The 18,758-nt window shown below is 57.4% G+C and overlaps 8 protein-coding genes across 8 annotated transcripts; 2 read left to right on the top strand and 6 right to left on the bottom strand.

The window, feature by feature from the left end:
* Positions 1-385: 385 nt before the first annotated feature.
* On the bottom strand, positions 386-3,937 carry WHR41_02849 (uncharacterized protein; the record flags this gene model as incomplete). Its single annotated transcript, XM_069371455.1, has 1 exon — positions 386-3,937. Exon 1 carries the CDS (start codon positions 3,878-3,880, stop codon positions 386-388), a length of 3,495 nt encoding a protein of 1,164 aa, XP_069231388.1. The 5' UTR covers positions 3,881-3,937.
* A 999-nt stretch (positions 3,938-4,936) lies between these two features.
* Positions 4,937-6,172, top strand: WHR41_02848 (uncharacterized protein; the record flags this gene model as incomplete). The annotated part of the gene is made up of 1 exon (XM_069371454.1): positions 4,937-6,172. One exon carries the CDS (start codon positions 4,937-4,939, stop codon positions 6,170-6,172), a length of 1,236 nt encoding a protein of 411 aa, XP_069231387.1.
* Positions 6,173-6,281: 109 nt separating this feature from the next.
* On the bottom strand, positions 6,282-7,934 carry cmkB (Calcium/calmodulin-dependent protein kinase cmkB). Its single transcript, XM_069371453.1, has 2 exons — positions 7,501-7,934; positions 6,282-7,442 (listed from the first exon to the last, which is right to left on the bottom strand). Exons 1-2 carry the CDS (start codon positions 7,754-7,756, stop codon positions 6,544-6,546), a joined length of 1,155 nt encoding a protein of 384 aa, XP_069231396.1. The 5' UTR covers positions 7,757-7,934; the 3' UTR covers positions 6,282-6,543.
* A 171-nt stretch (positions 7,935-8,105) lies between these two features.
* Positions 8,106-9,799, bottom strand: WHR41_02846 (uncharacterized protein). The gene is made up of 2 exons (XM_069371452.1): positions 9,492-9,799; positions 8,106-9,440 (listed from the first exon to the last, which is right to left on the bottom strand). The coding sequence occupies exons 1-2, from the start codon at positions 9,596-9,598 to the stop codon at positions 8,192-8,194; spliced, it is 1,356 nt and encodes a 451-aa protein (XP_069231395.1). The 5' UTR covers positions 9,599-9,799; the 3' UTR covers positions 8,106-8,191.
* A 675-nt stretch (positions 9,800-10,474) lies between these two features.
* Positions 10,475-12,214, bottom strand: WHR41_02845 (uncharacterized protein; the record flags this gene model as incomplete). The annotated part of the gene is made up of 2 exons (XM_069371451.1): positions 11,151-12,214; positions 10,475-11,081 (listed from the first exon to the last, which is right to left on the bottom strand). The coding sequence occupies exons 1-2, from the start codon at positions 11,441-11,443 to the stop codon at positions 10,475-10,477; spliced, it is 900 nt and encodes a 299-aa protein (XP_069231394.1). The 5' UTR covers positions 11,444-12,214.
* An 869-nt stretch (positions 12,215-13,083) lies between these two features.
* WHR41_02844 (uncharacterized protein) lies at positions 13,084-13,997 on the top strand (the record flags this gene model as incomplete). The annotated part of the gene is made up of 2 exons (XM_069371450.1): positions 13,084-13,750; positions 13,819-13,997. The coding sequence occupies 2 exons, from the start codon at positions 13,084-13,086 to the stop codon at positions 13,995-13,997; spliced, it is 846 nt and encodes a 281-aa protein (XP_069231393.1).
* Positions 13,998-14,069: 72 nt separating this feature from the next.
* cyt-1 (Cytochrome c1, heme protein, mitochondrial) lies at positions 14,070-15,584 on the bottom strand. Its single transcript, XM_069371449.1, has 4 exons — positions 15,415-15,584; positions 15,142-15,290; positions 14,393-15,055; positions 14,070-14,333 (listed from the first exon to the last, which is right to left on the bottom strand). The coding sequence occupies exons 1-4, from the start codon at positions 15,487-15,489 to the stop codon at positions 14,243-14,245; spliced, it is 978 nt and encodes a 325-aa protein (XP_069231392.1). The 5' UTR covers positions 15,490-15,584; the 3' UTR covers positions 14,070-14,242.
* A 457-nt stretch (positions 15,585-16,041) lies between these two features.
* Positions 16,042-18,702, bottom strand: WHR41_02842 (uncharacterized protein). Its single transcript, XM_069371448.1, has 3 exons — positions 18,002-18,702; positions 16,561-17,924; positions 16,042-16,505 (listed from the first exon to the last, which is right to left on the bottom strand). The coding sequence occupies exons 1-3, from the start codon at positions 18,633-18,635 to the stop codon at positions 16,128-16,130; spliced, it is 2,376 nt and encodes a 791-aa protein (XP_069231391.1). The 5' UTR covers positions 18,636-18,702; the 3' UTR covers positions 16,042-16,127.
* Positions 18,703-18,758: the final 56 nt, after the last annotated feature.

Below are 18,758 nucleotides of genomic sequence, written 5' to 3'. Positions count from 1 at the left end.
ATCACGAATTCCTTGTGGCATGGATTGGATCTTAGACAGGTTCCTCAAAACACAGAAACGAGGTCGGGATACGCTGGCGTCGGAGACGGCAATCTCTTCAATCGTATTCGGATCGAGGAGAGGCATCTGTTGTCACGCAGGTTCCCAGATGCGTGGCGGGCGTGCGTTTCGACATGGCGGAAAACGTCTCCAAACGCCATCGAGGTGGATTTCTGCGCTGATTAGATCGTTGTGCGACGTCCGCTCATCACGTTATGGAAATCAAACTTTGAACACAGAAAGCCAATGTGATCCTTCACTAGCACCTTCAGATGCTGCTGATGATTATATATACTCGATATATCCCTCTATATCCCCCCTCCTCCCCTCCAAACCTCACCCCACCTCACCTCTCCCTCCCCTCCTCCTCCTCCGCCCCACTGGCAACACTCAACCCACTCACGCTCGGCGCATCACCGCCGCCCCCCTTCTTCTTCCCAATCTTCAGCGCATTGCTCCAGCTCCGCCCACCCCTCTGCACCTCCTTGCTCTCGCGGCCGCTCGCGCTCAGCGCCTCCTCGTCGTCCTCGTTCGCCGCCGGATCCAAGCGGGACTTGTCGCGCTTGAACGTCGGCAGCGAGAACTTGCCGCTGCTGCTCTTGCGCGTGAGCTTCGACATGAACGACTCCTTGCCGAAGGAGCCGGAGCCGAGCATGGGCGAGGCGTTGGAGGCGGCTTCGCTGGCGTTGGAGTAGGACGGCGTGCGCGCGAGGTCGGTGGAGTTGCGCATGGATTCGCCGACGGAGGACTCGATGGTTGTTGTGCTGCGGGCGTCGCGGGATTTGCGGGACTGCGGGGGCGAGTCGTCGTCGTTGTTGTTGTGGGCGCTGAGGTTGGGCGTGCCTTGGGGCGTCTGGGCGGCTTCGGCTTCCTTGAGCTTTTCTTTGTCTTTGCTGCTGAGGCGGATGGATGAGAGGAAGGACTTGAAGTCTTTGGCGTTGGGGTTGAGTTTGGGGTCGGTTGGGTCTTCGGTTTCTTGCTGGTCTGCTTTCTTGGAGCCGGCGGACGAGGGCTTGGTGCCGATGGGAGCCAGATGAGGCTTCCTGTCTGAGTCCAGGGCGTCGGAGTCCTCATCCTCCATGATGTCCTCGGGCGGACCGGAAGCGCCGTGCTGCACTGAAGGTCTCCTAGACGGGTGGCGCGAGCCGAGCATACGCGACTGCTGGCCGCCAAGCGGCACATTCCATCCTCCTCCTACAAATGAGAGCGGACTACCTCGGACGCCGCTGGCAGCATCGTTAGAGGGCCATGTATCCACACCCCAGCGGCTGCTGTCAAAGCTCGGGCGAGGAAGTTCCGAAGAATGAGTTGATCCCGGACGAGGGGAAGCAGGACGGCGTCCCATAAAAGTAGACGGCCAGCCGTCAGGCCCCTTGTCTCTACTAAACGGGTTCAGAGTGAACGGGCGCCTTCTAGGCTGGGAGCTCGGCTCATTGGAGGTGCTGTCCGCGCCGCCATCCGCATCTGTAGTCTCATCCTTGTTCAGAACGGCGCCGAACATCGTTCCAGAAACCGAGCTGTTCCGTCTCCTAGCGGCAGAGTCGAGCCCAGGAAGGCCTTGATCCTGGCGAGGCATGGACTGGGACTGGACTTTACCCAAAGCCGGTCCTGCACTGCTGTCGTCCATTGACGAATTCTTAAGACGCGGTTTGATGCCGAACATACTACTGAATCTGCTTCCGGCGTTTGCACTAGAGTTCGCGCGGTTCGATCTAGTAGAATGAATAGATCGCCGGTCGGAATCCATGTAATTGTCGGGAGAATTTGGCAGGTTGTTCTGCGAAACGCGAGGCGATGCGAACAGGCTGGGTGTGCGGCTTGGTGGTGAAGTCGGCGAAGCTGGGCCCGGTGCCGTAAACTCTTGCGGGCCTGGCTGAGTCCCTAATCCGGGCAGACTCATGCCTCCAAGTCCAGGTAGTGCACCCAAGCCTGGCAACGGCTGAACGTTCTCCGCTGAAGGGCGGTTGTCGTCGTTGGAGAACAGATCTGCGGGTAGAAGCTCGGCGCCAGCACCGGGGCTCATTGGCGCACCGCCGGTCAGTCTTTCCTTCTCTTCCTCGTTGATATTCAAACTTTCCGATGGGCCCGGAATAGTCATTCCATTGTGGATGTTGAGGAAAGGTGCCGCGTTGAAAGCAGTCGACGTCAAGCCACTGCCGAATGGAGAAGACGATGCCACCGGGGGGAATGTGCTCATGCGTGGGCTGTCGTTGCTGGTGTGGCGACTGCGTTGGCTGTCACCTCTCCTAATGCCACGGTCAGATGCGGGAGGTGGGCTTGGAAATTCTCTCGCAGCAGTGGCTGCAGCAGAAGCGACAGCAGCTTCATCAGTGCGTCTACGTTCTGCTCGCGCATTCTCAAGATATTTCATGTGCTGAGCGTGCATGTTCCTGGCTCTGTCGAGATTTTGCGCGACTACAGCATACTGATGTCCAAGGTCGTACCTCCGGATCTGGTGAGCGCGGTCTTCGTCGGCATCCTGCTGGAGTTGTTGAACGAGGCTCGGTTCCGGCTCCGCGCCGTTCGGAGAGCTGTTCTTCGCGGCACGCTCCAGCTTCTTAATCTCAGCAGTAGTCTCACGAACTTCCTCATCGAGAGCTTTCAAAGATGCCATATCGTCCACCTGCTGTTGGCGAAGCTTCTCCTTCTCGGAGGCAATCTGCTCAAGATATTCGATCTTCTGCTTCTTAATCTCCTCCATCTCAAGCTTGAACTGCTCCGTCTCCTGCTCCCATTTGATCATATCATCCTTCAACTTCTGTCTTTCCTGTTTCTTCTGCAACAATAACTTCTCATGCTTGGTCCGCTCGTTCTGCGCAGCAGTATTTTGCCTCTCCAGGACATTGACCTCGCGCTTCAGGTTGCGATTGACCTGATCCTTCTTCTGGGCATCCGTCCGCAGTGCATCTCTCTCTTTAATCAAATCCTCCTTCATGCGAGACTCCTCCTCTTCGTCTTCTTTCGCCAGCTTCTCCGCCTCGTCTGTTTCGAATCTGATCTTGTCGAGCTTCTGGGTCAGTTGCTGAATCGTCTCCGCGCCTTCGGCAGCTTCCACTGCTCCAGCCGCTGTTTCATGCTTGCTCTCGATGCCCAGAGTCGCCGGAGACGGCCTGCGCCCAGTGCTGCTCCGCTTGTGCACACCGCCGCTGCTGTTCTCCCTCGCCATCGGAGGCGCGATCGCTTGCGGCGACGCAGGCGTGAAGTCTTTAAGCCCACGGAAGGGCTTGACGTGCGGCAAGATCTCCTGGGCGGTCTCGTGCTCGGCATCGTGTCCTTCGCCCACGATCCTGTAAAAATCTCCTGAAGCGGCTTGCTTGGTGCGGAAGCGGATGGGCGCGCTCTTAGAGCTGAACTCCAAGCTGTTGACGAGCGCCACGCGCACGACGTGGAAAGAGTCCGGCTGGAGGCCGGTGATAACCACAGCGGACTCATGCAGTGACACGGTGTCTATGATGTTTCCGTTCACGTGTATCTCGTACTTCAGCGTGTTGCGGTGCTTTTGCTTCTCCGGGAGCGACCAGTGGATGACCGCGCCGTCGGCCTTCACGCCAGCCAGGTCGATGATGGGCGTGAACGGGATGTCGAAGCCCAGCAGCGAAGCGAGCTCGTCCAATGGCTTGTTCAGCACCTGGTAGGCGCGGTAGATGAGCCAGACCAGAGCGAAGGCCACGCAGACCGGCTTGAACCAGAAGGCGAGGGGGAAAGCGAGGGCCTGGGCGGAATACATGATGCGCGATGCCCAGATGGTGTGCGGCAAGAGGCTGTGGTTGGCGCTGTTCGGGTCGGGGCTGGCGAAGAGAGCCCGCTGGAAGGGCGAGGGCGTGGTGACCTGGGCGGCCATGGATCCGAGTTGTTTCCTCCTCCTCTCCCCGGCAAGGGCATGTGTATGGGCGGGAGAGGGGGCAGGCGCGAGGGTGTCGATGGGTTGGTGTAGCAATTTGTGAGAGAGGCCTTGGCCAAACGAGCTGGACGGGCGCGCACGAACTAGCGGATAAGCTTTGCCCACCTGTGGTCTGAAAGTTTGTAGGCTTGAGAGGTCTGCTACGTATTCGAGTGCACTACATGGCCTAGATGCTCTGGGGAAAAAATTGATTGTAGTTGATTAAGAGTAGAGGTAGCGTGTTATGGCTTCTCTCCCATTTGGAGAGCTGACAATGTGGAATGACCACTGTGCCACACAATCTCGTAGGCGTCAAACTTCCGGATGAGCGACGGGAGCCCCAGCCGACTTCCACACTCGAGCCGCTCCATACTTGCCGCTGCGTCTGTGAACCTCTGCGGGACACACGACAACGACTAAAAGGAGTATCGATGTAATACAGATGCTCGGCGCTATAACGTCCGACTGATGGCCTGACTTGTAGCCTTGAACTCCACTCTGCTTGAGAGCAACCCAGATGAGTCAGTAGTCCCAGACTCCCCGCCTTAACGTGAGGCCTGAGGATTTGCCGGCACACCTTAGGGTAGGGCGGTAACCGGTCGATCATGGCGAACCTTAGAAATATGCAACGCCATCAGCCCGACGTATATACGCTCTGCTTAGAGGACACACTCCACAGTTCTACAACTCCTACTGCTCAAGCAACATAGCGTGGCTCTGGTACAAATCTCCATACCGCACGCAATGTTTGCCCTGTCCCGTCCAGCCGGTTGCCGCCGGATGCATCCGACGAAGGAGCCGAGGTGTTTCGCGGGGAGCTCCACGTCGTCTGGGCTTCTGGGCTGCGAGCTCCATGACATCGCCTGCACCCCAGGTGTTTGGCGCTCACGCATACAATCGCCATTCACGCTCCTCCTCGCCGCTGGTGGCACAGCATTTGAAACACAAACAAACAGTCCTCCTATATTCATACTATAAACCAAACACTACTGCCCTCCACCCTCCACCCCGGGAGCAATGTCCCGCTCCGCCCTCCGCCTCACCCACCCCTCCACATCCCTCCTCTCACTCCCACCAACCCTCCGACCAGCAATATACACAACCGCCAAAACCACACCCCAACAACCACACACCCAACCCCACCGCCATGCCTCCACCACACCCCCGCCCAAAAAACGCCCCCGCACCGCCCTCTTCTTCCCCGGCCAAGGCGTGCAGCGCGTAGGGATGACCACCGACTGGCTCGCCGCCTTCCCACGCACCGTGCAGCCCCTCCTCGACGAAATCGACGCCACCCTCAACACAAACCTCACCCGCATCATCGCCGACGGCCCCAACAGCGCCCTGACCGCGACCCAAAACGCCCAGCCCGCCATCATGGCCACCAGCATCCTCATCCTGCGCGTCCTCGAGCGCGAGTTCGGCTTCCGCACCGCGGACCGCATCGACGTCGTCCTCGGCCACTCCCTCGGCGAGTTCGCCGCGCTCGTCGCCGGCGGCTACCTGCGCGAGCCGGACGCGCTCAAGCTCGTGCGCCGCCGCGGCGAGGTCTTCGAGCGCTGCTCGCGCGGCCTGGGCGAGGAGGTCGGCATGGTCGCGCTCGTCGGCGAGGCGGAGCACATGGGCGCTATGGTCGCGGCCATCCACTCGTTTCTGGGCCACGGGCAGGACGACGCGGCGTCGACGCCGGCCGTCGAAGAGGTCATGGTGGCCAACGTCAACGCGAAGAACCAGATTGTCCTCTCGGGGAGTATTCGCCGGATCAACGAGCTGCTGACGCACCTGCGGCAGTTCGCGGGCCACGACCCGCGCGCCGTGCGGCTGAAGAGCGATTCCCCCTTCCACTCGCCGCTGATGGCGCCGGCGGCGGACCTGATGCGGCGCGCGCTGGCGCAGGAGTCGCCGACGGCGAAGGGCGAGGATGTGGTTATGTGGCCCGGCAGGATCCCCGCGATAAGCAATGTGACGGCGCGGCCGTTCGAGAGCAAAGAGCAGTTGAAGGATCTGCTCGCGCGGCAGGCGGTCGAGACGGTGCTGTGGCATGATAGCATTGTGTATTTGCACAAGGAGGACAAGGTGCGGCGGTGGATTGGGATTGGGCCGGGGAAGGTGGGGAGGAATTTGGTCGGGAAGGAGGTGGGGATGAAGGGGAGTGTGAAGGGGGGTGGGGTTTGGGGGATCAGTGATCCGAGGGAGGTGGAGAATGTATTGAGGGAGTTGGATGCGACGGAGAGTGCGGAGGAGGAGGATTAAGGGATGTTGGAGGGTTGTGGTGTTTGAATGGAAATAGAGCATTGGGCGGAACTCATGTACGAGACGGACGGAGACAGTGATGATAATCCAGCGAGCCTGGAACATTGGGTTGGTGTTGCTGAAATGCCACTTTTCAATTGCAATACCTCATCGATCTGTGAGGCTTGAATTGCCAATTGCGCCGAGAATCGGCCTTGGTAATGTTCTGCTTCAAATAATATTTCCTTGGTCTGCTACAGGCCGTCCGCCCGAATCCTCAATCAAAACGCCAGCGTCATAGATTGTGAGTCTCGCCTGTTATATAACGACATGTCCAATGGAGAAGATCGAACACCGCAAAACGCCCGTCTCTCCACACGCTCTGGCCCAAATTACGCCGCCTGGCCGGCCTGCTGCGCCCTGTTGTCCCACAGCCCGCGACTCGTCTCGTCGATCCGCCTCTGCTGCTGCTCGATCTGCGCCTCCGTCTGGCCCTTGCCGTCCCCCGCGCTCGCCACATCCTGCATGCTCGAGTCCCCGTCCTCGTCCTGCACCCTCTTCGGGTTCGTCGAGCTCGCCCCGTCCATCATCCCCAGGCCCCCGGAGCGCAGCTGGTTGATGGCCCGCACGGTGTCGATCGCCTTGTGCAGCGTGCGGCGCGCGTTGAAGTTCTTCTTCACCGTCGGCAGCAGGTCCTCCTCGCCGCGGTCGGACTCCGGGCCCGCGATCCACGCGTGCGACAGCGCCTCGTGGCTCGTCATGCGCTGCGTCGGGTCGATCGTCAGGCACCGCTTGATGAACTGCCGCGCCTGCACGCTGACGCCGCGCCAGTACTCCAGCGGCGTGAAGCTGTAGTCCGCGACCAGGATCGCCTGCATTTCCTCCAGGTTGCTGTCGCGGTCGAAGGGCGTGTAGCCGCACAGCAGGAAGTACGTGATCACGCCGATCGCCCACACGTCGACGGGCTTGCCGTGGCCGCTCTTTTTGAAGATTTCGGGCGCCATGTAGCCCGGCGTGCCGCAGGTTGTGGTCAGGACGTGGAATTGCTCTTCGTCCATGATGCGGCTGAGCCCGAAGTCGGCGATGAGGAGGTCCGCGTTGTCTTCGGGCGTGCGGAAGAGGAGGTTCTCGGGCTTGAGGTCGCGGTGCACGATGCCGTGGTCGTGGAGGTATGCGACGGCGGAGAGGGTTGCGCGGATCAGGTCTGCGGCGTCGGATTCGAAGTAGGAGCCTTTGCGGCAGATGCGGTCGAATAGCTCGCCGCCCAGGGCGAGGTCGGTGACGAGGTATACTGTAGGCAGAGGTATCGGTACATGCGATTCTCGTCTGTCAACTAGGCTGACACTTACGGTTATTCATGGTCTCAAAGTAATCGACGAGCGTGAGAATGTTCTGGTGGCCCATAGACACACGCTTCAACACCGCGATCTCGTTCCGCACCATGTGCTCACGGCCAGCCATGAGGCGCTTATTGATGACCTTGGCCGCATAGTAGCGACCGGTATCGATGTGCACACACTCTTTCACCACGGAATATGAGCCAGCTCCCAGGGTCTTGCCCGTCTTGTAGCGGCAGGGCTGAACCTGCGCTTGGGGCTGCGCCATGGTTTTGTCGTTTCAGACTCCAGTCGGGGATGCGTTTGGGTTTGCGGTCGTGCGTGGAGGGAACGGGGAGTCGGCGAGAAAAGGGCGAAGGGTTCGTTGTTTGGAGCGTGCGGTGTTTGTCGCAGAAGGAGGGGTGGTGTGAGTTCCAGATAAGCCAGCAGGGACTGGACTGTTCAGCAGTGGGCTGACAGCCGGCCCTGACAAGGCGTTGCATCAAGGCCTGGCTGAGACTCCACAGGGCTGCGGGGTTGGTTCGCCGCATGTGAAGAGCTTGTTTCAGCTCACTAGGAGCCTTTCGGAGACAGGCGGCTACTGCGAGAGGAAGTACATAATGGCAGGGAATACACCATGGCATGCGCACGTCTTGAATTCACTTAGCATACATGAAAAATAAAGTAATCGCTTCATAAACACCCCTTCTATCCGTTCATCCGATCACTTGGTGTACTCCTTCTGCAGCAACCGCGCAATGGTCGACAGCTGGATGTTGCTCGTACCCTCATAGATCTGGCCGATCTTGGAGTCACGCCAGTACTTCTCCGCAAGACCCTCTCTCACGAAACCCATGCCACCCATCCACTCAATCGCCTGCCCGCTAACCTTACCGGCAACCTGGCTGGCGTAAAGCTTAGCCATCGCAGCATCCCTGACGAAGTCCTCGCCCGCCTCCTTCTTGCGAGCAGCGTTGTAGACGAGCGCGCGCGCCGCGCTGATCTCTGTGAACGCCTGCGCGAGCTGGAACTGCATGCCCTGGAACTCGCCGATCAGCGAGCCGAACTGCTTGCGGTCGTTCCAGACGTAGTTGGCGGCATTGCTGAAAGCGCCGAGCGCGAGGCCAGTCATCTGCGCCGCGATGCCGATGCGGCCCTCGTTCAGCAGGCCGATGGCGTACTTGTAGCCCTGGCCCTCCTCGCCCAGCAGGTTCTCGTGGGGCACCTCGACGTCGTCGAAATTGAGCACGCAGGTCGACGAGGCCTTGATGCCGAGCTTTTTCTCCTTCTTCGCGATCGAGAGGCCCTTCGTCTCCTTGTCCATGACGAACGCGGTGATGCCCTTGTAGCCCTTCTCCGGGTGGAGGTTGGCGAAGACGATGAAGAAGCCGGCTTCCATCGAGTTGGTGATCCACATCTTGCTGCCGTTGATGCGGTAGCCGTCGGCGGTCTTCTCGGCTTTGGTCTTCAGGGCGAACGCGTCGGAACCGGATGCAGGCTCGGACAAGCAGAAGGAGCCGACGGTGTTGGTCGCGAGCTTGGGCAGCCACTTCTTGCGCGATTGCTCAGAGCCGTACTTCAGGATGGCGGTGTTGACAAGCGTGTTGTGTACGTCCACCATGACAGAGACCGAAGGGTCCACCTTTGCCAGCTCCTCGATTCCAACAATAGCCGCTGTGAAGTTCATGCCCGCACCGCCATACTTCTCAGGAATTTCAATGCCCATGAGGCCCTGCTCAAAGGCTTGCTCTATAATCGCGGGGTCCATCTTTTCGTTCTCGTCCATCTCGCGGACCTTAGGCAGAATGTCCTCGTTGGCAAACTTCGCGACCGTGTCCGCCATGGCCTGCTCGACTTCGCTGAAGTGTGTGATGGGCGTGGGGAGCATGGAGGAGAGATCGAAAGGCTCGCCCTCGGTTGTAACATTATCAGTATCGTAGCTTCTTCTGGCGGTGGTGGAGAGGCATCGTGATCTACAAGCAGGGTCAGAGCTGTCCTCTTGATACTGTCCATGTTCGACTTACGCAGCGGATGATTGAACGAAGGGCGAGCGGGCGGCTGGCACGCGTCGTACAGCAGTGGTGGTAGCAGCACGTGCGAGTGGCCTCAATGTGCGGGCGAGCGGCGCCATTGTGTTAGATGTAGTGTGTGTGGAAAAGAGAGGAGGTCTTTGGTGGGGAAGGAGGAAGGCAAGCTTGGTGTTGGCAACAAGTAGAGAGACAATGACACAAAGACAGAAATCGGCTGGCCAAGCAAGATACTCGGCGTGTGTTATGGACTAAAGGTATACCTGGATCTCTGACTTTTGAATGCCGGCGGCAGCCGGGGCGATCACAAGCCATGATGCTTATACCGAGCAGGGCGAGATACCGCCAGACCTCGGCTGCGGAGACATTCTGGGGGCCGGGGTGACGAGAGTTGAGCGGACTTTGCTCGGCGATGTCGTGGGGAAACGGTAATTGCATTGTGAACTACCATGAATTGGTGGACCTCTTCGTATCAAAAATCAAAAAGTATCAACATCGTGCCATTGGTTGCTTCCCTTCAAAACGCCAAAGAAATTTGTGTGATGCATGTCGCATTGCCCTCGACCTTCTTTCGCCATTCGATCTTTTTTGCACTCGTTGAATCTTCGTCCAATCGCCATTCCATCGAGTCTGCAGGTCATCGTTTCAAGACAACATGCAGCAACTAGTGCGTGGAGTAGGTATTGGACGGTACATGAATTAGGTATTGATGTTTTCAGAGACCAGAGATGAGGTTGTCTCGTTGCCTTTGTTTCGTTGCCAGCTGAGGCAATTGCTTGATGGGTCGTATAGGCCTTTCAGTGAGTTTGGTAATGGTGTTTGCAGACATGAAGTCATTCGGTTGCCAGCTGAGGCAGTTGTTTGATAAGTCATGTAAGTCGTTTCATTGATTTCGTATTCCGGAACTGAAGCTGTTCGATTGCCAGTCGAGGCGATTGCTTGATAAGTGTGAGTCTTTCATATCAAGAGACTCGAGTTCCTCAGAACGTCGCCAGGAAGAATGCCACCATGTTCTTGAAGTCGGCATCCGTGAGCTTGGTGTTCTCCGTGTCAGCGATCTTCTTCATCCCAGCCTGGATGAGATCAAGTCGGGCTTGACTGCGCCGATCCCTAGCAGAAGTCTCGACATTCTTCATGTTAGTCGAGAAGCGGACGAGGTAGCACTCGTTCCACGGCTTCTCGAGTCTGCCCTTGGCGCTGTACGATGCGCCCATGATGCGCCATTGGAAGTTGCGCATGTGCTTGGTCCAGCCGGCCTTGCGGGCGTAGTTGAAGTACTTTCTGGTCCTCGGGGCAATTTCGGTCTTGTGGTCGCCGAAATAGTGCGACAGTGCGATGGGCTTCGCTGGCTCTGCGGTGACGACGACGGTCAAGGTGGTCATGTGGAAGAAGAGCGGCAGAGTTTCGCTGCGGAGTTGGCGGCTGACTTGGCTGATGGCCGGAGGGGCGGGGCGTACACGCGGCTTGGTGTCCTCGAGAGCAAGACGGTAGATTTCGTTGCGGCACTCGGCCGGTAGTTCGGTAAAGCGATCGAATCGCGGTTGCTTGTCTGCGTTCTTGAGAGCAGATACCATGTCCTCTTTGTCCCTGTCAGATTGTCAGTGCTTGGTAACTTGTAAGACGGGAAGCGCGATGAGCGAGATGATATCGACGTACATGAACTTCATTTGCTGTCTCGACTTGATGCCTCTGGCAAGCAAAGACTTTGCGAGCTTCTCTGTGTCCCATGTGGAATAGTTGCAAAGCGGCTTCTTGGTGTATGGCATCTGTGGCTGGTAGCCCGGGTCGTCACGAGTGGCCTTCAGCAAACCGTTGTCGATGCGACCTTGACGAAGATGCGCAATCTTCGCGTTGGCGCCTCTGATGTCATTCATGGTAAGGTTCGCAGCGTTGACACCGGGAGGGTAGCAGTAGTGGCTGGCCTTTGCTAAGAAGTTGAAGCTGGGCATCTTGTCTAGATGTCGAGTGTGATTGGTTTTGCTGGGTGTGAATGTAGAGTTGCGTAGGCTGGAAGGTAAGCACAAGGTGCGAGTTGTTAGCTTGCTCGTCAAAGTGTTGAGGTGATCGAGTAGGATTGTGTAAAGTTGCTGATGTTGATCGCAAGTCGTTGATGGAGGGAGATGGTTGTGTGGTGGGCGGTGACCGGCCGAAGCTGTTGTATATGTATGTGCCTCGAAGGAACTAGAATCTTGGCACGCGGAGGTAGTAATCGCATTCACTATTGTCGAGGGCTTGCCAAGATATATGCAGCAAGCGTGACAATAGGAAGTCGTATCTCAATGGTGTCTGAAACACTTTGGGGTCTAAAGTGGAGTACAGGGGCTCTTGCCTCAGCTACCCGCCGAGAGCTAGCTTTGTGAACTCACTGCAGGACGCGTCCCCAGCCCGAGCCTCAATTCTTCTCATAGGCTTTGCGTATCTGAGCAGTTGGCGACTGCTTCCGTCAATCCGATCCTTTGCTCATGTCGAGATTGCTCTTGGGCAACTTTCGTTCGGGTTTTTGCAGTATCCCTTTCCGCAAGCTTAAAATCGCCGAAAGCGTCGATTCTTCCAAACTCGTAGATTCAAGCGATTTTATCTGATCTCCAGCATGACGGCCGTAATCTCAACGATCATGATGTATTGCTCTGGTGACGGCGCATTTGCCTCAGAGACACCTAAGAGATCCGAGCGATGAAGCACCAAGGGAATGACGTTTTTCGGCAGCAAGGTTGAGCAGTGAAAATCTGCTCAGCAGCAGCAGAAATCGATGCCTTGACTACAATATGAGTCGATCGAGTTCGGTCGGCAGCATTGTGGCTTTTGGCTTGGTGCTGGGTTTTGAGGCAATGCTGCAAGCAAGAGTGGCACTTTAGAGGCAGGTATTATCTCAAAAGACAGTAGCGAAGTGGAAAGTTCGACTGTAGATCCCCGATCAAAATCACATGCCATCATCTCTTTCTCACTTTACTCGATTCACCGAGCCACTTAGCCAATCAATCGATGAGAGGCAGCGAAAACATCACGTACCTCGGTGGATCTCGAGACGAGAGCGCGCTCTTCAGATCAGGCAACCTCTGTGAGCTGCGGCGAATCGTTCACGAATGTACATTGTTGCTCGCTTGCCATGTTTCAACCTGTGGAGGATCGTCCCCTACATTCTGGATGCATCCTCCTACGGCGTGTGGCATGCCGTCAATGCATCGGAGACCTTTGGACTACCGACTTGTGGGATGCCTCGATTATGATGTTCCATCGGTTCTTCCATTCGAGACCTCTCAATCGATAGACTTTTGAGTGTAAACAGTGTCAGTGATCTCGTGCTGATGAAAGGGCTTAAACGAGGTGAAGTTGAAGCTGGCCGACCCCACTTCATCCGCTTTGATCGTCACGGCTGCACATTACACATCGTCGTCACCTGTTTAACACAAGCAGCTCTTTCAGACTGCTGTTATGAGTACATGATAATATTGTCTGAGCGACTTATCAGCAACTGCCTGAAACTACGCCTTGTATCCGAGTTTCCATCTCACCGTACTGATAAGCTCTTACCCCAACCCGAACCCTAATAACAACACTTTACCACACCATCACCTAAACCGCCCACACAATGGCGCAACCAAACCCCCACAACACCTACCTCCCAGGCTACAAAGAAGTCGGACATCACGAATGGCGCACAGCCGAAAATAGCGCCCCCTACCTCCTTCCCACCCTCCAGAGCCTCGCCGAAACCAACCCATCCCTCACCCTCTTAGACGTCGGCGCCGGCTCTGGAACAATAACCACTTCCCTCGCCAAATACATCCCACAAGGCCACATAACAGCAATCGACCTCAGTCCCGACATCCTCTCCCGCGCCGCCTCGCACGCAGCCTCCGTCAACGCAACCAACATCACCTTCCAGCCCGCAAGCGTCTACGAGCTCGCGCAGACCTTCGGCCCCGCGGCCTTCGACGTCGTGCACGCGCACCAGGTTCTGTGCCACCTGGACGCGCCCGTGCAGGCGCTGGCGCAGATGCTCGCGGTCGTCAAGCCGGGGGGCGTCGTGGCGGTGCGCGAGATCGATATGCGGGTTTGGTCGTTTCATCCGTTTAGCGAGACGATGCGGGCGTGGGTGGAGGTGCAGAAGGCGACGCACGCGGCGGCGGGCGGGAGCAATGAGGCGGGGCCATCGTTGGTTGCGTGGGCGATGAGGGCGGGGGCGAGGAGGGAGGATGTGAAGGCTAGTATGGGGACGTGGTTGTATGCTACGGAGGAGGAGAGGAGGGTTTGGGGTAAGTTTTGGATGGGAATTGGTGGGGACTGGTTTAGGCGGATGGCTGACTTGACTCCGCTTGTGCAGGAACTTCGTTCAGAGACCGGATTGTGGGCGGTGAAATGCGGAAGAAGGCATTGGAGCTGGGCATTGCGACGGAAGCTGAGCTGGATCGCATGGGCGAGGAGTGGCAAAGGTGGATGGAGACGGAAGACGCCTGCTGCGGGACTTTGCATGGTGAGATCCTTATAAGGAAACCTAAATAGATAAGATAGATCCAATCGCGATTAGAGACGACTGATGACTTGTCGTGTCTACACACAAGTGAAAGAGGACCGTGTTTCTTGCAACTTGGGAAATACAATTCAAATACTACCACATTTGATACAAACAAAGGGAAGTGCGCTAAGGTAGACTGTACATGCACTCTCCACCCTGGCCACACCGCCGTCATCAACATTTTCTCTTCTATGGCCACAAACTATATCCCCTCTTTCTCCCTTTAATGGATTTAGCGGCGGCTCTGGCGGGGGTTCATCTTGCCGGGGGCGACGGGCGGGTTGTACTGGAGGTGTCTGGTCTTGATGGTGGACCACTTGTACCTGTATTTCTCCGTTAGCAAGCCGTTTCAGAAGGATACCTCGTGTCCCCAAAAACATACCTCTTAACCCAAACACTCATGGCGAACAGAACGGAGCCAATAGCCATGACCTTCCAGCCCATGCGCTTGCGCTCGTCCATCTCAGGCTCGGCGCTCCAGTTGAGGAACTCAACGACGTCCTTGGCCATCTGGGAAGTGGTGGCGGGGGTGCCATCCTCGTACTCGACAAGGCCGTCGTAGAGAACACGGGCCATGGCGATACCGGTACCGGGGAAGTAGGGGTTGAAGTTGAGGCCGGACTGAACAACGGCGCCCGCAGGAGGCTCCTCAGGGTAACCAGTCAGAAGAGAGAAGATGTAGTTGCAGCCACCGTGGCGGGCCTTGGTGATGAGCGAAAGATCCGGGGGCAGGGCACCGTTGTTGGCGGCACGACCGGCCTCGTCGTTCTTGTAAGGGCTGGGAATGTAGTCGGAAAGCTTGCCGGGGCGCTTCTCAATCTCACCCTCGTCGTTGGGCTCAGTGTCGTACTCGTTCTCCTCGGCAAGGGCCTTGGCCTCGTCGACGGTCATCATAGTACCGACAAGCGCGCGCCACGGGATGCGCTGGAGGGAGTGGCAAGAGGCGCAGACCTCGCGGTAGACCTGGAAACCGCGACGGAGAGCGGCGTGGTCGAAAGTCTTGAAGAACTTCTCGTGCTCCCAGGGGTAGGCAGTGGCGTGGAGACTGCGAGCGATGCCCGTTAGTCCGTGTTCTGTGTATATGGATATCCTCCTCTTGTGCCTCTTTCTCGGCCCATCCGATTGACTTACCCCTCCTCAGCCGGAGTCATGGCGTGCACCGAGCGGCCAAACTGGAAGTAGTAGAAAGTGCAAGATCCGATGGCGAGCGCGGTCGAGGCGGACAGAGTCGCGGTGTTCTTCCAGGAGGCGGCGCCCTCGCTCTGGGTGGAGGCATTGCGCTGTCATTCATCAGCCGTCAGCTCCACTATGTACCACCTAGCTTCTGCATCCGCCGCTTTCGCCATTGGCATCGTTTCGGGTGTGGAGAGAGCTCGGTCGGGGTGCTGGGTATATTTTACGCACCGTAGCGTTCCTGGTCGCGGAGGTCCTTGCGGAGCCGAAGGCGCGCGCGGTGCGCAGGCCTGACCTAGCCAACATGTTGTCGGGAGCGAGTCTCAGCGCTTGAGACTGCGTTGCGGGAGGCGGGTGGGGATGGGAGTGGGAGGGGTGTGGTGGTGGTCGTGTTGCAGCAGCGAAAGGATGTCGCCGGGCTGGCTTCTCTGGCTTCGCTCTGGTCAGCGATGCCGCTCCGCTGATTGGCTGCGGGAAGGGGCGACTTGGCGGCCAGCGGCTCAACCTCAGGCGCTCGGGCGTGGCCGGCGAAAGCTGGAGCTGGCCCGGCTGGCTGGCTGCGACCTGTTGGTGTCATGGATTGTACAGGTACCTGCACACCCTCAATCTGCACGATCGGGAAACTCAATCTGGCTATTTGAGCAAACATGGACCCTGCCGTATCACATTACGCCCGCAATATGAGGGAATCACAAGATCTCATGCTGTGGTGTATTGATGGCTCGTCTCATTGATCGCAACTGCAACAACATCTACAAGGAATCGTTAGTCCGAATACGCTGAGATGATGGTGAAACGATTCATTCCATTGAGTCATGCCAGTCTGGGAGCAAGGCCTTTCAGCTTCCCACTGAAGGATATGAAAGTGGCAACATGTACTTTTCATTACCTATGCAAATGCAAACCCCAATAGCCTAGCGAAGAAAATGCAACAGCTCCACCTATCATACAGCAGGCTTCCTAGTCCCCTCAAGCACCACCTGCGCCCCAGCAGCCTCCGCACCAGGCGCATCAGTCGCAGTCTGCATCTTGGCCAACTCGCTCGTCTCAGCGCCCGTCTCCCTGGTGTCGATCGTCTTGGTGACCATGACAGTCTCCATGCCGTCCTTCGGCTTGGCAGTGTCGTCGGGTGCGTGAGTGGTCTTCGCCTCCTTGATGATCTTTCCGTCTGGGCCACGTGGTTTGCGTTGCCAGCCGGTCTCGAACAGCTTGCCCATCTGGAAGCGCGGGAAGGCGTGGGCTTCGGTGTTGAGGACGACGTCGGTGAGCGGGAGGATGTCGTCAGGGGAGAAGAGGAGATAGAGGTATTTCAACGTCTCAGCCTGTAGGATACCGTGTCAGCAGGTTTATGTTGCATTGGTATTCAATACCACTTACCAGCCAGAAGCTCTCCATGTTGTCTCTTGTCGGCGGAGGAACCTTCATGACATCGCTGACACTGCTAAACCCGGCGCCATCTGCCAGCGTCGTCCACTGGACGAAGCTCTGGAACATCTCCCAGCCCCACTCGCGGTACTTCTCATCGCCCGTGATGCGCCACATGTAGAACAGACTCTCCACGGTCTCCGGGCGCTGCAAGTTGTGCGAGTCAGCAGCCTTGATCACAAAATCACGCTTGCCCACGTAGTCGCCCTCCAGCTCCGGGGAGTTGGGCGGGTCGAAAGCCGCAGGAGACTGAGGCAAGGTCGACGGCGTGAAGTCCTCGTACATGAGCGGCGGGTCGTGGATCTTGAAGTGCGCGATCTCGGGCGCGAGGCCTGTCGGTGTGACCTTGTACATGCCCCAGCATGTCTTCATGAGCTCTTCGGCGAGGCGCATGTCGTCGTCTTGCTGTGGTCCCCAGTTTGGCTGCTTGCGAGCCTGGGAGAGGGGGAGGCCGTTCGTGGTGGCGAGCGCGATGGTGCCGGGCATGAAACAGACGAGGTGATCCATCTTCGGGCTGATCTTTTTGTTGAGGCCATCCGGACGCTCAGCCAAAATAGTGAAATTTGAAGGGGAGCTGTAAGTGATGAGGTGCTTCTTGACACCAGCGAGGGTCTCGTTCCACATCTCCTGGTAGACTGGTTCCTGCTGGCTGGTCTGAAGGTACTGCTTGATGAGATACTCGTAGTACGAGTCACCTCTGCTGCCGAGGCGAATGTTGTCGCCGCGGAAAGTGCCACGGTCGGCGTAGATAAAGATAGGCACTAGCCCGTCCGGAGAACCGTTGTCGTCGACAACTTTCATGACGTGCTCTGAGCTCTTCCAGTAGTTGGTCTCACCCGTGAGCTTTGCCAGGTACTTCATCTCAAGCTGCAGCGATGTGGCCTCAGCCGTGGAAGAAGCACCGGCATCAGCATGTGAGGGAATGCCCTTCATGGAATGCAAGTTGACACTGGCGAATGGCACACCCGAGTTGCTTTCGTACGCGCCCAGCAATCGATCTGCCAGGTCCGTGGCTTTCTCAACGTACAGGTCATCGCTTAGCTCGTCGCTGATGGGCGCGTACTTTCCGTCGAACGATGTACTGAGGTAGTGAGCGGACAACAGACCACCCAGCATGCGAATAGTCGTCTCGAATGTGTTGACATCGTGATCTTGATCGTACGTCAAATTGTTGTGCACCCATTCACGGGCGTGAGTCAGCTCAGTTGTGAGGTTCATGAGCATCATCGTATCCAACGCATCGACAATGATCCATCCCATTCCCTTAGGCGTCATTTGCCGGCCGTCTTTGCTCTTTGGGTGGAACTCGTCGTATCCTAGTAGCTATCGTCAACAACCATATCGAGTGTAGCTTCCATTCAGCTTGTGCAGCAAAGCAGAAGATAAGACTCACCCCATGCGTATTTCTCGTATCCTGCCCACGACAGCTGGAAAGCTTCCCTGACGTTCTGTGCCCGCTCGTCCCAATCGATCTTCGGCTTGCTCGAGCCGAATAGGCTCCACGACGACGTGGACTTCTTATCTCCTTCCGACGACACGTATGACAGCGGCGACAATATCCCAAACCACCAACTCAGGAACGCAAGTGTACCCAACACCAACCCAACCGTCCGCCTCTTTCTAAACCAAGGCAACCTCCTCGAGCTCCCAGAGTAGCCGTAGGGCTTGTCTTTGTACATCGGCAGGGAGTCCCTTCGATCCGGGTTGAACATGTTGGTCACCTTCTCACTTATGCCGCCCTCATCATGTCCATTTTGCCCGACTCGTGACCATTGATCGGTATGCCGTTGCGTCGGCCCATTCTGCGGCAGAGCGTACGACATGGTGGCAGCACTGGCGTTATCCGCAACCTCTCCCAAATCGTCGTCTTTCTTCTTCGCCAGTCCGATTTCGTCCGTTTCCCCTATCGCAGAAACAATCCGTTGTGAGGCCTGCGCTGCTGTCCGCTGGAGGGTGTTGGCGCCGTTGCGGAGCAGGTGGAGCGCCGGAGATGGGCTGCGGCGGACGTTGAAAGGGTCGCGGTTCATGCCATGTGCCAGGCACCAAAGTAGTGCGTGGGGAGTGAATGCTGCACTTTGCTCCTGCTCGGCCTCTGCTGCGGCCGTCACATGCCAGATGTCCGCTTCAGGGATGCATGGCGTGGATCTGCA

Source organism: Cladosporium halotolerans, assembly GCF_011745625.1.
Source record: "Cladosporium halotolerans strain TM138-S3 chromosome Unknown Sca7, whole genome shotgun sequence".
NCBI classification, from domain to species: domain Eukaryota; kingdom Fungi; phylum Ascomycota; class Dothideomycetes; order Cladosporiales; family Cladosporiaceae; genus Cladosporium; species Cladosporium halotolerans.
The sequence above is the reverse complement of the archived record's forward strand: the minus strand, read 5'-3'. Positions and strand labels throughout refer to the sequence as shown.

Excerpts from the sequence above, each read along its gene's own strand:
- cmkB (XM_069371453.1), bottom strand. The coding sequence starts at position 7,756 with ATGGCGCAGCCCCAAGCGCAGGTTCAGCCCTGCCGCTACAAGACGGGC. Across the intron at positions 7,443-7,500 it reads CTTTGAGACCATGAATAACC|TATACCTCGTCACCGACCTC; the intron begins GTAAGTGTCAGC and ends CTCTGCCTACAG.
- cyt-1 (XM_069371449.1), bottom strand. The coding sequence starts at position 15,489 with ATGTTGGCTAGGTCAGGCCTGCGCACCGCGCGCGCCTTCGGCTCCGCA. Across the intron at positions 15,291-15,414 it reads CCGCGACCAGGAACGCTACG|CGCAATGCCTCCACCCAGAG; the intron begins GTGCGTAAAATA and ends GATGAATGACAG. Across the intron at positions 14,334-14,392 it reads ATGAGTGTTTGGGTTAAGAG|GTACAAGTGGTCCACCATCA; the intron begins GTATGTTTTTGG and ends GGAGAAATACAG.
- WHR41_02846 (XM_069371452.1), bottom strand. The coding sequence starts at position 9,598 with ATGGCGCCGCTCGCCCGCACATTGAGGCCACTCGCACGTGCTGCTACC. Across the intron at positions 9,441-9,491 it reads TTCGTTCAATCATCCGCTGC|ATCACGATGCCTCTCCACCA; the intron begins GTAAGTCGAACA and ends CCCTGCTTGTAG.
- WHR41_02842 (XM_069371448.1), bottom strand. The coding sequence starts at position 18,635 with ATGAACCGCGACCCTTTCAACGTCCGCCGCAGCCCATCTCCGGCGCTC. Across the intron at positions 17,925-18,001 it reads ATACGAGAAATACGCATGGG|GATACGACGAGTTCCACCCA; the intron begins GTGAGTCTTATC and ends GATAGCTACTAG. Across the intron at positions 16,506-16,560 it reads ACATGGAGAGCTTCTGGCTG|GCTGAGACGTTGAAATACCT; the intron begins GTAAGTGGTATT and ends GGTATCCTACAG.